This window comes from Euprymna scolopes, chromosome 30 (genome assembly GCF_053919585.1).
Source record: "Euprymna scolopes isolate OS-2025 chromosome 30, ASM5391958v1, whole genome shotgun sequence".
Lineage (NCBI taxonomy): Eukaryota > Metazoa > Mollusca > Cephalopoda > Sepiida > Sepiolidae > Euprymna > Euprymna scolopes.
In genome coordinates, this window is record NC_136511.1 from 26,458,650 (window position 1) to 26,473,975 (window position 15,326).

The 15,326-nt window shown below is 32.7% G+C and overlaps 1 protein-coding gene across 1 annotated transcript; it reads right to left on the minus strand.

The window, feature by feature from the left end:
* Positions 1–1,786: 1,786 nt before the first annotated feature.
* LOC145254627 (uncharacterized) lies at positions 1,787–15,307 on the minus strand. Its single transcript, XM_080113237.1, has 4 exons — positions 15,072–15,307; positions 14,476–14,960; positions 13,219–14,205; positions 1,787–1,816 (listed from the first exon to the last, which is right to left on the minus strand). Exons 2-4 carry the CDS (start codon positions 14,944–14,946, stop codon positions 1,787–1,789), a joined length of 1,488 nt encoding a protein of 495 aa, XP_079969363.1. The 5' UTR covers positions 14,947–14,960; positions 15,072–15,307.
* Positions 15,308–15,326: the final 19 nt, after the last annotated feature.

Sequence of the window (15,326 nt, forward strand, 5' to 3'; positions counted from 1 at the left end):
GAAAATACTAATAACGAACAAGGTAAATGCAACTGTAGATACCGCACAATTGGCCCACTTCAAAATAAATGTCTAACCAAACGCATAGTTAACCAGGCCACAATATTTGCGAATAGAAAACCACGAATAACAAGAAATAATACGTAGGTATGACTTTCTTGGATATCAAAACTCAATATTATGACCACAAAATACATTCAACAATAAAAAAATCCGTATGAAAACACCGCTAGCAAATAAATACTGGGAACTCAAGGAATTGAAAATAGTAAGACAAGCACACACCTGTAGAGACCTATACGATCCATGTAGATTATGCCTTTTTGAAAAATTTGCTATCCTGCACTTTAAAGAACCCCAACATCTATTAAACTGTAGGTGAGAAATAGCGAACAAGTGCGCCCATAGGATAACATTTATTCTAGAATAGAGATACAAAATAACTTTAAAACTAACAAATACAATAGAAAATAAACAAATAAATAAATAAAATAAATAAACATGCATAAACAAAAACTATCATACCTATATATGCATGTATATATATATATATATATATATATATATATATATATATATAGAGAGAGAGAGAGAGAGAGAAAGAGAGGTAACATAAAGAAAACTAACCTAGATTTAAAACAGGTCAAGAACTAGATATCTTGGCTAAATAGAACACACACAAAGAGCCAGATCAACCAGAGGAGAAATGAGCATGTGTCCTATAAGTGCGTGTATATAGGTTAATAAGAAGTGGGCGGTGGATACTAGAAAGCTGATTGGCTAACTAAAATCTCAATGGAAGGTACGTATATATAAAAAAAATAGACAGAGAACCACAAAATTCGCGCATAAGCCAGAAGAATCCTATAGTGGATGCAACTCGGAATATTCAATGTAGCTTAATCGCCATATATATTTTATAAATGACTAAACTAGCTCTACCTACGTATTGAGCACTTTTTAAGTAAATACTTAAAGTTTACGCATAAATTTATACTTTGCATATTAATTTTATGTAGGTAAATGAAGTAGTTATATATATAGATATATATATATATATATATATATATAGAGAGAGAGAGAGAGAGAGAAAGAAAGAGAGAGATAGATAGATTGATGGATATGGGTGTATATTTAAAAGACGTGTGTTGCTATAATATATCTCTTTTAAATTATGGATGCTACCGTTCTGATATGTGATCTGTCTAGTGTTTTAACACTTGGACGTGTATGTGTGTATACATAAATCAACGGCCTATAGATAACATTGTCGGCTGGAACATCGGCAAAGGCATACCTTAAACCCTCCTTCCATATGTCCTTAAAGTAAAGGTGCTTCTCTCCGAAAGTGAAAACGCCCAGACGGGAATTATATTTTTATATAATCATTTATTCCCCGTTGGCGTCCCTCCTTAGAGTTGGCACGCTTTCTATAATACCACATATCTCAAGGTAACTACAGATCTACATCTCAACATCTATATTTTATTACGTCATCAGTGCACGTATTCTAAAATCCTTGCTACTTTTTTGTCACGTATAGTTGCTGAATTTATGGTTAGCTTTAATTATGTTAACATCAAATTAACATTCCTGAGAACACTTAAATGTAAATATTTATACTTAATCTCACTTTTCACAACAAACAGAAAGTTATTTTACAAATAATGACTCATAAAATGCCGATATTATTTCGTTTTGGGACGGCAAAAGCTAATTATTTTGGGTCTTTTCTTTAGTTTTTATATTGGCATGTGTATGTCTCGTCGCGAGCGTTCCTCTTTTTCTATATTGGCAAAACCGTATCAATTATCTTCTTAAAAAAGAAAAATATACAAAAAAATCATGTTGAATTTACATTTACGTTTATTTTCTTTTTAAAATATTGGGACGCTAAAAACGTACACCATTTAGGTTTTTTTTCGTTTGTATTTTTCTTTCCAAACGAGTACTTCAGGGCGCTGGAAATGTATGCATCACATATCTATCGATTTCTTCATCTTTTTACAAACATAGAATCCACTTTTCTACATTTTTCTGCTATTGGAATGTAATGTTTGAAGGTTTTTAATCTGCGTCAGTAGTATGCCCTCGATTGGATTTGTGGGAAGAAAACCGAAACCTTGGAGAAGCTTATTTTGAATTTCTATTGAAGACTAACCGTCGCTACCAACGAAAAGTCAATGGTAAACGGGTATTGCGAAACCACCAACAAATTTTTATAGTTTATGGAAAGTGATTGTGAGTGTTGGAAATCTGGAAGACATGTTGACATACAGGCTACGGAATAGGACTGGCTGTTTTCAAAGAAAAATATTTCAAGTATACCCGCGTGAGTTGATAATAATAATAATAATAATAATAATAATAATAATAATAATAATAATAATAACAAAACAACACCAACAAAACAACAACAACAACTGTTGGCTTCCTTGTAAATTGTTCATTTTAATTTCTTACTGTTGAATTTTCTGTACACCTGCTGTTCTTGTCGCCTGTGAATGTTGACTTCTAACTATTAGCTCTCAGTTATTCATTTCTTAAATACATATTACTCAATCTTGAAGAGATGTTATTAAGAAAACTGTAAAAATTCAGCTTTTATTTTTGCAATGATATATCCTCTTTTATTGTAAAAATATTATAAATGCATAAACCCTAAAGAAATGAAATTACATTTTGCAAATTGATGTTCTTAATTTCATTAAATCGAAATTGAACATTACAATTCCAGGAAATAAAGCATTTAAAGAAGATTTAATGATTAAAATAATGAATATTATATCTCGTTTAGGATGTTTATCTCTGCGTTTCTTTTTATGGCAAGAAAACTCGTGGGCGGATCTGACTTGAATTTTCTATTTATGTTGAAACTACTTAGTCCATCTGGCTAAAATTGCGTGTAGATTTTTTAATAAGTTACAGAAAAATAAGTATTATCGTATCAGTTGTATGCAAGGTTAGTGATTAATTTCTAATAATAAGGATATATTACCCTAACGGCATCTTCATTTTGGAATCTTTATAATAAACAACCGGATCGATCTGGCTCAAATTTTGTATTGAGTTTGCAATAAGATACAGCGAATTAAAATCGTGATATCCATTTGATGCATAACAAGGGATTAGTAGAGATAAATAGGGATTATTTAGTGATAAATAACGATAAGTATTTAATTCCGTTCATTTATATATGATCTACATCTGTATTCCATGTTTAAAAAGACTGCGTCCTCTATAGTATCAAGTCGAATAGTTAATTGTAGGTATAGACCAATTCATACCATCCAACAAATTTCAACACAGGCTTAACAGTCAGTTATGATTCTCTCAAGAATGTGTTGATGCTATGACGAACAGAAATCACTTTTTTCTAAAGCTAGCAACGTAATAGATGTATCGAGACTAAAGCGGATTTCATGACTGCCAGCAACAACTGTAAAATAGTATAAAAAGGCAAGGGGGTTATATGTTCAGTCCGTTAAATCCAAAGTAGCTGAGAAGCGGTTGTGTTCCCAACAGTTTGGCAAACAGTCAACAGGATACTTAACAGAAGCGTTTGTTCTATCCCAACCATAATAAATGGACCTGAGGTCATCTCGCCAGCATAAGACAAAACCAAACTCTTTGCCAAGCACTTTGCAGCTAATTCTACCCCATGCTACGAACAACATCAACATCATGTATTCCGTCCTATAACAGACAACACACTATGCAACATACAACTATCTCTGCGTGAAGTCTCCAACCAACTCAAGAACTTTGATTCCCGTAAAGCAACTGGCCCTGACGGCATTCCAATTATAGCGTTTAAAAAGCTTCAACCAGAACGCACCGCCCATACTTACAAAACTGTTTAAGCGTTGTCTTAAGGAAAATTGCTTCCCAACAACCTGGAAAATCTCATCAGTATGCCCGCTATTTAAGAATCAAGGTGATAGGTCATCTCTCAATTTCAGTACGCAAAAAGGCTCCAGTGCGTCATGAGTAATTTGCTGGAATCCATATAAAATAAAGAAGTAGTCAACCACCTCAGCAGTAATAACCTACTTAATGTCATGCAATATAGTTTCCGCTCTGGTAGATCTACAACAGGGGTGCTAACGGTTATATCTCATTTGATCAGTGCGTCTCTCGACAAACGCTTCCCTACTAGGGCAATTGCTCTTGGCATATCAAAGGCCTTCGAACAGGTATGACATAAAGGCCTACTTCACAAGATTTCCAGCTACGGTATAACTGGAAATGTTTTCTCAATTATTAAATCATTTCTCTCTGATAGGTTCATAACGGTAGTGATTGATAGACAGAAATCAGAACCACAAAGTGGTAATGCTGAAGTTCCTCAGTGTTCCATCCTGGGCCCAACACTCTTCCTGATCTACATCAACAATCTTCCAAAACACATCTTAAATCATTTGTTGACATTTCTGTTGATCAAACTACAATCTATGGAAAAACATCAAAGGCCGTAAATGACAAAGTTCTCCCTGATTGTCTCGTGTTACAATGGAGGAAGAGGTGGCTGGTTATTTTAATGCATCTAAAACCAAGCTTCTATATTTACATCATCAACATTCTTATCCCCATCTGGCATAAATTGAAAGGGACGGCTCTCGTCTTGAGAAGGCTCCATGTTATGACAAGCTTCTGAGATTGACCTTTACTTTTGATCTGAAATGGAACACGTACATCAAATATGTTGCCAACGCTGCTGGAAAAATTGTGGGATCGTTTTTACCGCTCCGGTAGACATCTCATTGATGATGCAATTCTCTATCTATATAAAAGCCAAGTACGTCCAAGGATGGAGTACTACTGCATAATGTGGCATGAGATGCTAAAAACAGCCTATCCTGGCTTGATAGAGTACAAAATAGACTTCGTAGCTTCGTGGGGGATGCCCTTTTCTTTTCCCTGCAATCTCTCTCACTGAAGAAACGTTGAGAGCCTGTGTTTATTTTATCGCTATTTCCATGACAAGTGCTCATCTGAGCTCCAATTTCTGGTCTCCCTTCGCCAATCTGTCACGAAAAACACCCGTCTAGCTGAAACCACTGTCAAATATTTCCCCCACTCTTTATATGTGCCTAAATCAAAACGTAGATTCCATGATCAAAGTTTCTTTCTTAGAATTGCACGTCTGTGGAATTCTTCCGTTTGTTTGTTTCCCAGCTTACTACAACTTGGATGTCTTCAAGTCCAACATAAACAAATTCCTGATAAACCGTCCCCTTAAGTCATCCAATTTATCAAAATTCAATTACTTGCGATTACTACGATATTATCCCTTTGATTACTGCACACGCAATATACCTTATCCTCGAGTGGCAACCGTGGTTTGATATGTAGTTAATCTTATCTAAAAAAACTAGATATAAATAAAGCCTTATTCAGCAATAAATTTAGCATTAAACATTCATTCTAAGTTAACAGCCTATTTAAACAGGGGCAAAACATCTAGTTATGAAACATTTGAAAAGAATTGTTTTTATTGAGATGATTATAACACAAAATAATTAAATTCGTTGCCATTCCTAAAAGTTATTCTGCGTTTTACAAATGTCAGTGTGTAATTAGTGATTAAAACATCACGGCGCTGGCAGTTTTGTATAACTTTACTTCATGTTGAAGACGTTATTAAAAACATTATTTTAAATCTACTCAACTTTGATTAAATAACAGACCAAAGTAAAATATACCGACCACCGCGTTGTGAAGATCGCATGTATTAATATTTTCTCATGATAAGGCGTGACCACATGTGCATTTTAATTTTAGTCCATAGTGTAAGTTGTTGAGCTGATCTGGTTAAATAGACTTCATTATCTTCTTCTGTTAAGAGTCATAAGTGTTTTGCTATTTTGAAACCGGCATTTCCAGTCTGGTGGTTTTTCGTAGGTTGCATCTGAGGTGTTAAGTGGGCCAATCAGGTCGTGCTCGCTTATATATATATATATATATATATATATATATATATATATATATATATATATGCATGTACATATATACATATATATATATGGATGCATGTATGCATATATACATACATATATACATATATATTTACATATATATACATATATATATACGTATATATATATGCATATATATACATATATATACATACATATATGTACATCCCCCCCACATATATATATATATATATATATACATATATATATATATATATATATATATATATATATATATATATATGGGGGTCAGAGTGTGTGTGCGTGCTTTCGATCTTTTTTATAGATAAAGTCATACTTTTGTCTATCATTCCTGGCTCGTACCCAAGGACTTAGCCCAAATGTGACTGCAACCCATTTCTGTCTGCTTGTTGACGAACTCATTCCTTATCTCGTCTCCTCCTCCAGAACTTAAAATGCCGTGAAAATTACCTCTTTTTTTGGCATCCGTTCCGTCTTAAAGAACATCCGGACAAATATTCCAAGTGTTTGGTATCAGCCAACCACTTCAACCGATTAACGCGGCTGCAGCAGCACGCTTATACTGTTTCTTATATTCTCTCCCTCTCTCTCAAACTCTCTCCCTATCTCTAACTCCTCGTTTCTATCTCTATCCCTCTCCCTTACTCTCTCTCTCTCTCTCTCTCTCTCTCTCTATATATATATATATATATATATATATATATATGTTTCTTATTAATAATTTTTTCACCAATATTTTTATGTATTACACTTTTATATACCAACAAAAAAAAAGTCTTAATTAATTTACTTAAACTTAATGTCTCATTTTTCATAATCGGGCATGCATATTATTTTTTCGGCAAAAAACTGGACAAAAAAGAAAAATAAGAACACCATATTGTGTACTTTCATATACGTAACGATTGCTTCGTAACCTTTGGACACTTTAAAATATTATCACTCACTGAAAACTTTCCAAAAGATACTTTTCAGACTGAGATTGTCGGACTGACTTCCTCATCTTGGTTGTTATCGTCACAAAGTTTCGGCCGTTTTGCCCTCCGGCCTTCATCAGGTGTTTTGTATCGAACTGGGGAACTGTTTGTTAGGAGTCTCGAACCGACATATGGCCGAGTGGTCCTAGATATGTATCAAAGTTTACAGATACCCAATAGTGCTTAGTTCAATCCTGAACAAAGGCAGTGAAAAAGTGACATTCAAAACAGAGAATCAGCAACAATGTCCCAGAGCCTAGCTTGAGTCCGAACACGGTACCCCCGTAATAATAATAAAGGGTTGGGTTCGAGACTCCTAACAAACGGTTCCCCAGTTCGATACAAAACACCTGATGAAGGCCGGAGGGCAAAACGGCCGAAACGTTGTGACGATAACAACCAAGATGAGGAAGTCAGTCCGACAATCTCAATCAATGAAAACACCTCATCTCAAAAATACAGACAATTACTATACTTTTCAACGTGCAAAATACACTATTCACACATATATGAAAATGTTTATAACGTCTATATACTATTTTAAGAAAACAAGAATTTAAACCTACATCCGCCCTAATCTCATATTTTCTTTTGTTTTTATTTTTTCTGTTACCTTGGAATGAAGAAATCGTTCTGTTTTCATATTTATACTGTATAAATTATATTTCAACCAATCAGCTGTTAACCTTTATTAATCATGTGTGTATATTTTATTAGTTTATTTAATTGATTTATTTTCTACATACGAAACTATGCGTTCAAATTCTAATTTCTATTTAGATTTTCTTACTATATCGTCCTCAATCTACGATAGTGTTGTGTCAACTTTGTTTACGTTTTACGATCGTAAAACGTAAACAAAGTTGACACAACACTATCTCATAATTAAATTTCCTTAAAAAATATATTAATTAAGACAGAAACTCTAATTAAGTGGTTAATTGAAATAGGAATAATTAAAATTTATCTTCTCACTATAGTTGTAATGTGAATAATGTTAATATTTAATTTAACATTTTAATTTTAAGCCAATAATATTCTGTAGCACCGATAATCACTGATTTGCTTACCAGATGTTGGTTAGTTGGAACTGAGTCAAACATTTAATATATATATATATATATATATATATATATATATATATATATATATATATATATATATATATATATATATATATTAAAGGAGATTAGAACAATAGTCTAAAGAGCAGAGTTGATTTTAACCTATACACTCTGCTCTTTAGATTATGGTTCTAATCACCTTTAAATTATTAGCTCCCTATAACATGTCGAGTTTATATACGTAATTATAGATATGTTTCATGAGAAGGATTTGCAATTATCAACCAAATGTATACCCATACCTTCTAAAGACATCTTTATAACCAGCTTAATTGCAAGTATAAATATAATCACAAGGAAATTGAGATGGAAAGCATACCATTTTGATAATCACCAAAACACCCTCTGCACTGATGATTCTCGATAGGATGAAATACTAGTTTATGAAGATACATCTGCCTTACTTTTAATGCTAGGTTTATTTAGGTTGTCTTTAAAATTTTATTAAAACCCTTCACAATATTTGCTGATGAGGAACCCCTGTTTGTAAAAAAAAACTATATGTAATAATTATTGTCCGTAACTCGATGTCTGCCACAATAAAAACACTGTTTTCCGAAACGATCGTACAAATAATTGATTATTTTGTTGTTCCCTCTATTGAAACAGATTTTTAATTTAATTATAATTTTATTTTTAAATTATCAATCACATTAATATATATATATATATATATATATATATATATATATATAATGAAAATAACAATTACTTGTGCAAATGGAAATATATCTAACTTGCTTGAATTTGCATTTTTGGATGTTATCGTCATTGGATACTTTACCTTTAACCAGACTATCCATCCACGTGAAATCACCTTTTTCCTCGCCCTATTGCCGATGCTTCATTTTTAGTTATCAAGTAAGATTTTTTACTTACTTCCAGTTTCATCAAATGCTTTTGCAAGCAAAATCCGATCCCGCATTTTGCAAAATCCTACCCTATGAGGAGAAGGAAAGTATTTCCTCAAAACTCCGCGGATTAAGGACGATCCAATATTTAGTTTTTCCTTTTAAAATTAAATATGCTTTTAACTCTTTTTCCAAATGTTTTTACATGTTTTATTAACTATTTATACTCATGTATATATATATATATATATATATATATATATATATATATACATATATATATAATGAGTAAAATGATGCATAATTTTTTATTTAAAATCAGTTTCAAAAGGAAAACAAACAAACAAAATCAATATGATTTTGATTTTGTTTGTTTTCCTTCAAAACTATGAATCGTTTTACTCAATATTAAAACAGATCTAGGATATCTATACCTATTGAACTCATTATATATCTACAGTACAATGAGCTGTTGTCTTTTAATTGTATTAGTACATTGACTAGTACATTAAAATAAACTCTTCTCTTTAGGCTCTAGGTGTAATTCCCTAAAAGATAATATATATATATATATATATATATATATATATATATATATATATATATATATATATCAGTTATTTTGCATTACAGATCTAGAAAATATTTTTTCTCAAAATATTTATTGTTCTTACTTGTGCTTCGTTGAATGTTCTAAGAACATAAAACAAACTCATCATAGAATTAAATATTTTCCTCCGCAAAACAAAGCAATTCAGAATATTATGTTTCGGAATAAAAAGCGTGAAATCTTGTAAAAAGAGTGGAAATTATTAGGAGTCAAATTCTTAAATAAATTTGCTTACTCTAGATATAATTAGGATGAGAATCGGTTTGGAATCGGAAGCTATACATCATTTTTTCCGATTCCGATACCCCCAAACCATCCGATTTTTCCGATTCCCGATTCCGACTTCGATTAATCGTCTCAACACTAATAAGCAAGGTATAAAATTAAATATTTTGAGCTAAGAAAGTTGAGCAAAAGCAAGAGAAGAGTAATGGTGCATTCAATTCATCCGGCCATTGACAAGTGATTGTTTTCAATTTTGACGCCTTAGCAGTGTGTTACATGTCCAAATACATATACACACATGATGATGATGATGATGATGATGATGATGATGATGATGATGATGATGATTATGATGAGTTCTGCATCTTTCCAGATGATCGCCGTCACATTGAGTTCTCCCAATCTTGTCGTCCATGCCATCTCAGATGACTCTGCATTCCCGCCGCAGATTTGCACATCTTGAAGAAGATGTGAATACAAATCGAGCAATTTCCATAGAATTGACTTCCTCTGGAGGTTTAAGGGTATTCCTATGAACAATCATAGACTTGCAAACTCTGCTATCTGCTAAACAGATCGTTGGGTTCGGACTAACAGGCGCAAAGTTGACCTGAGCAGGAATTGTGTGCGACTTAAGCTAGTTAACGTAGCCAGCTTTTTACAAAAGCACTCGTTCACAAGTGTCGCATAACCAGCTCTGTGTGTCAGGGTTAAGACCGTTAATTAAACCTTTGCGATTGCCCTGGACCTGCTTCCTTTTCTCAAGAGCATCACAACTTTCACGTACAAGGTTTCGCCATTCGGACCTTGCAGAGAAAGTTCTTCCCATATGTCGATGTCGATTTGTAAGTCTTTAAAATTATTCTTTTTAGAGACCCTGAACCTCTTCCTAGGCTTGTGGTGAGGGTGCTTGCCATTTTCCAGCTCGTCGTAAAAAAATGTTTTGACAGCCTACAATCTTTCATTGGAACCAAATGGTCAGCCCAACGCATGTGGGATATGATTACAAGGGTCTCAACACTAGAGCAACATGATATCACAAGGACTTCAGTATCGGGTGCTTATGCTTGCCACTTGATCTTTAAGATACGTCTCAAGCATTTTTTGGTGAAATCGGTCAAGCCATTAAATGTGCCTTTGATGCAATGCCCATGTCTCCGATGAAAACAACGGTGTGATTAGCACACCGGTTTTGTAAACGCAGATCTTAGTCCTCTCTGTGATGCCACGATCAGATCACACTTTCTTCTCCAACCTTCCAAAAGCTACAGATGCCTTCTAAATTTGCCTGTGGATTTCAATGTCGAGACAGCCATCCCTCGACAGAGAACTTCCAAGGTACACAAATGAATCAACTACTCCCAGTCTAGCACCACAGACCATTATGTCCGGCTCCACATATAACTGGGCCGGTGCAGGAGTGAACATCACTTTATTTAGACAGTATGATCCTCAAACCAAAGGTAGTGCAGATGTCGGCAAAGCTATCCATTATACATACATACATACATACATGCATACATACATGTATATATATATATATATATATATATATATATATATATATATTCAATTGTACAGAAGTTCAGAAAAACAATTGACCGTCGGTTTCAAGCCCAACATAAAGGGAACCAGTTAATGGTAACACGTTAACGATGTTCGACTCTCCTCTTTTTAGCTACTACTAAGATGAAACCGACGGTACCAGCGTGTTACCATTAACTGGTTCATTTTATGTTACGCTTGAAACTGACAGTACCAATGTTTTTTTTCTGAACTTCTGTACAATTAAATAAATATTAAACTCTTATATAGAAAAAAGTTTTTCTTTGTAATCGAGCACGTTGTTGGAATTATTTCCCCCCCAAAACTAAATATATATATATATATATATATATATATATATATATATATATATATGTGTGTGTGTGTATATATATGTATATATATATATATATATATATATATATATATATATATTCGTGTTCGAGAAGGTTTTTACCTTATAGGCTACGCAGTGATGCAGCATATAGAAATTACGCATAAAAAGATTTCTGCGAAATAGTAAATTGAAACCAATAATAAAATACGAAAGGATACAAAAATAAGTAATTTAATAACGCTTGTTTGCTTAAGGAATATGCAAATTAGTTAAAGTTCGTGTAGTCGCTCTCATATCAACGACTAAGTGCATTACGAAGTTCATTTAAAAAAAATAAATCCAGCAATATATGGCCTTCGCGTTTTCATCACGCCAATAGAATGTTATAAATGTAAATAATACAATAAACCTTTTTTCAGAGTTTGGTATATTTTAAACAGGGAAGGCCTTGGAGTGAATGTGGTGTTGTGGTGACTGACATACTTTCAGTAAAATGCAGAATAGAAAATTTCTATTATTTAACACCTGCGATTACCCAAGGCACTCATCGCCCCCACACTTTGGAATGACTTGTACCTAATTCGGTGCTTATGTATGTTCATATTTTGTGCAAATGATGCTACACTTTATTTGTCCTTAATTCATGGATGAAAAAAAACTTCTATATTATGGCAATATGTAGTTTGCCTACTTTCAAAGTGATCCTTTATGGAGACCTGGTTTGTATCTCATATTAAAAATGAACTTCTGTCACATTTTGCTTTCGTGGGGAAGCTATTAAATAGACATAGAGAAGGTAGGCCTTTAATATTAATGTCAGTGCGAGAAATAAACATTATGTGTTATAGATATAAAGATGGAACACCGTTAGTGACTTTTGCTTGTAGAGTTTAATAAAAATAAAAAAAGGTAGCAAAGAAGAGAAATAGTCTCCCTTCTAAATAATCCCTCCTCATAGACAATAGAAATTATTATATTGAATTCAACAAATAAACACAATTTTTATTTTAATTAAATTTTTTGTTAAAATGAATGTATAAATCAGTGTAAACAATTTGATCAGTTTTATATGAACAAATGTTTACTTACCTTATGGTTAAAATTCTTTTAATAGCTTCTTCTCTCACTTCCAATTCATTAGATTTTATCATTGAGAAAATAATATTTTCAGGCAAAAGGGCAAAAGCGTTGAATTTAAGGTTTTTCAATGCTATTTCTTGAATTTCTGATGGCTGCTTTTTTATTTGCCCAATCATTTTAAAAATATACAGTTGCTGGTTATGAAATTTGTGATCTAATTTAATTTCAAACCAGCAAACTGCATAGACTTGGACAATGAATTTAATCAGATTGTGCATTTTTGTGGTTAATTCTGTTGCATAACTTTTTCGTGTCCATATGCACATTAATCTGATTGCCAGAGTAAGCCATCTCGACTGATTCAATGGTCCGATCCTCCAGGCTGCATACTTAGGATTTACTTTGCCCCTCGAAATTCCTACTGAATATTCTAACAGTAATCTCTGGTCACCAGATAGATCCTTATTTTCTGTTAATTTAGAGTAAATAGTCTCTAAAGGACTACTCACTTGTAAAAAGTTAACTTGGGGCAAATGATGTTGATTGCTGGCACATAATTTTCCAAATGGGACTGTAAAAGATGTTGGGCTTTTGCCACTTCCATCAATGGATTTAAATATTGCCCTAAAAGGGAGCTCATTCTGATGGAGGGAACATCCAATTGTGTGTAGTTTCCTTTTGATTTTATCTTCTAAGGAAGAGACTAGTCCTGATTTGCATCCTGTGTTGGTGCTAGTGTTGTCCAAAAGGACAGCCTTTAGTGTTTGAACACTTTCATATTGTTTTAACACTTGGAACACCTCATTTGCCAGAACAGCACCTGTGGCTCCAACAGTGGGGATCACTCTATGAGTAAGGTATTTCCCATTACTTCCGCATCCCATCTCTTTTGTAAAAGTCAAATGATGTTCTTGTCTTTTAGATTTTCTTTGTATTTTGTTCCCTTTATCATCAACAGTTTCTTGGTAAAATAATGTATCTTTGTCGTGTTTCCCATCGACACCAATGCAGATAAGATTGCTAATTTTTTCATTATGCTTTTGATAGGCACTATTTTTTGTTCTTTCTTTTTCCCTATCAATTTTGGATTTGTCCAAAAAAATATTTTTTAAATCAATGTTTGGTTTCAGAAGGCCCACAGCCTGCAGATCTAAAAGAAAAGCATTTGCGAGACTTGCTCCTAAATTGGACGAGACATCACCCCTGATGAGTTCAATTGCATAACGTGGAATTTTTATAAGGCTGTAAATACTCTTACATTCTCCCTCTGGTTCAAAACTTTCATCTGTTTCATCACTATTTTCTGAAGGAAGAATATTTTGGTCTTGGGATGTTGAAGCAACAGGAGGGGATGAATCAACTTGATTTTCTCTTGACACAGATAACTTTTTAGATTTTGCTACTGCTGCTGTATCAACAGGTCCCAGTTGAAAATTGCCTTTGGGTCCAATTTTATTTCTTTGGTCCTTCAAATATTCTCGATCTTCCAGAGGAACCTGAAATATACAATTTGACAAATGTTAATTCTATTCTTCTCTGGTTTTAGAAATAATGCTATTTTACATATAAAAAATTGTAAGAATTTTTCTCATTTGGTTAATGTCTATATCATACATATCTTAAATTAAATGAATTTCGATACTTGTAATTAATATGATTACAAGTATCGAAATTCATTTAATTTAAGATATGTATGATATAGACATTAACTTTTTTAAAAATAAAAACAAATAATTGAAAATTAAAATAAATAAAAGTAAACTTACCTTCTTTGTGATAGAACAGGTACACACTATGTGCTTTGCTTGACAATTTTCTTTTCTGCATTTAACATTTTTGTCACTACATCTTGCAAGTGGTAAATCACATGAACACGATGAAATGTCAAATAATTTGTCAAGTTTTTCGACCAGAATATTTTTAGCGACTTTTGATAAGGATTTTCTGTTTATTTGCTTAACTTTTCTAAAGCAAGTATCTTGCACTTTATATATAATCCATTTTTCAGTCAATAGGGGCAAACGGGGATTTACTGCCTTCCAAATATCCACAATTTCATTTGCCATTAATTTCGAAAGAGAAAATGCATTTAGAGTTGGCTGAGATTTCTCCATAAAGTAACTATATTTAATAACTTGACGGAAAGTAGGGGGTTCTGTAGTTTTTAATGGAGAAGGTGGGCCTGCAAATTTTGTAGAATCAGTACTGCGTGTAGAAATACTTCGTTTTCGACTCATTGTTAGAAAAATATCTGCAAAAATATATTAAATGATATTGTAAGAAATAGAAAAAAGAAAATTATTAATTTAAATTAGGAAAAATAGATAAATATATATAAAAAAATAATAATGGTTTTACTCACCGAAAACAGTTTAAAAACACAAGTCGATTAATTCACACACAAATAGCCTTGCGTAGAAAAATGTTATTTTTAATTAAAAAAACCTGTCAAATAGCACAAAGATATAAAATATATATTTCTTTCTCTTATTAATTAAAATGTGCTTAGATATAAAATGCAAAATGTAGTTTTTGTATTTGAAATCAGCCTGTTACTAAAGAGTAAACACAACACACGTGAGCGAGCGAGCGAGAAAATGAAACAAATTAGTAGACG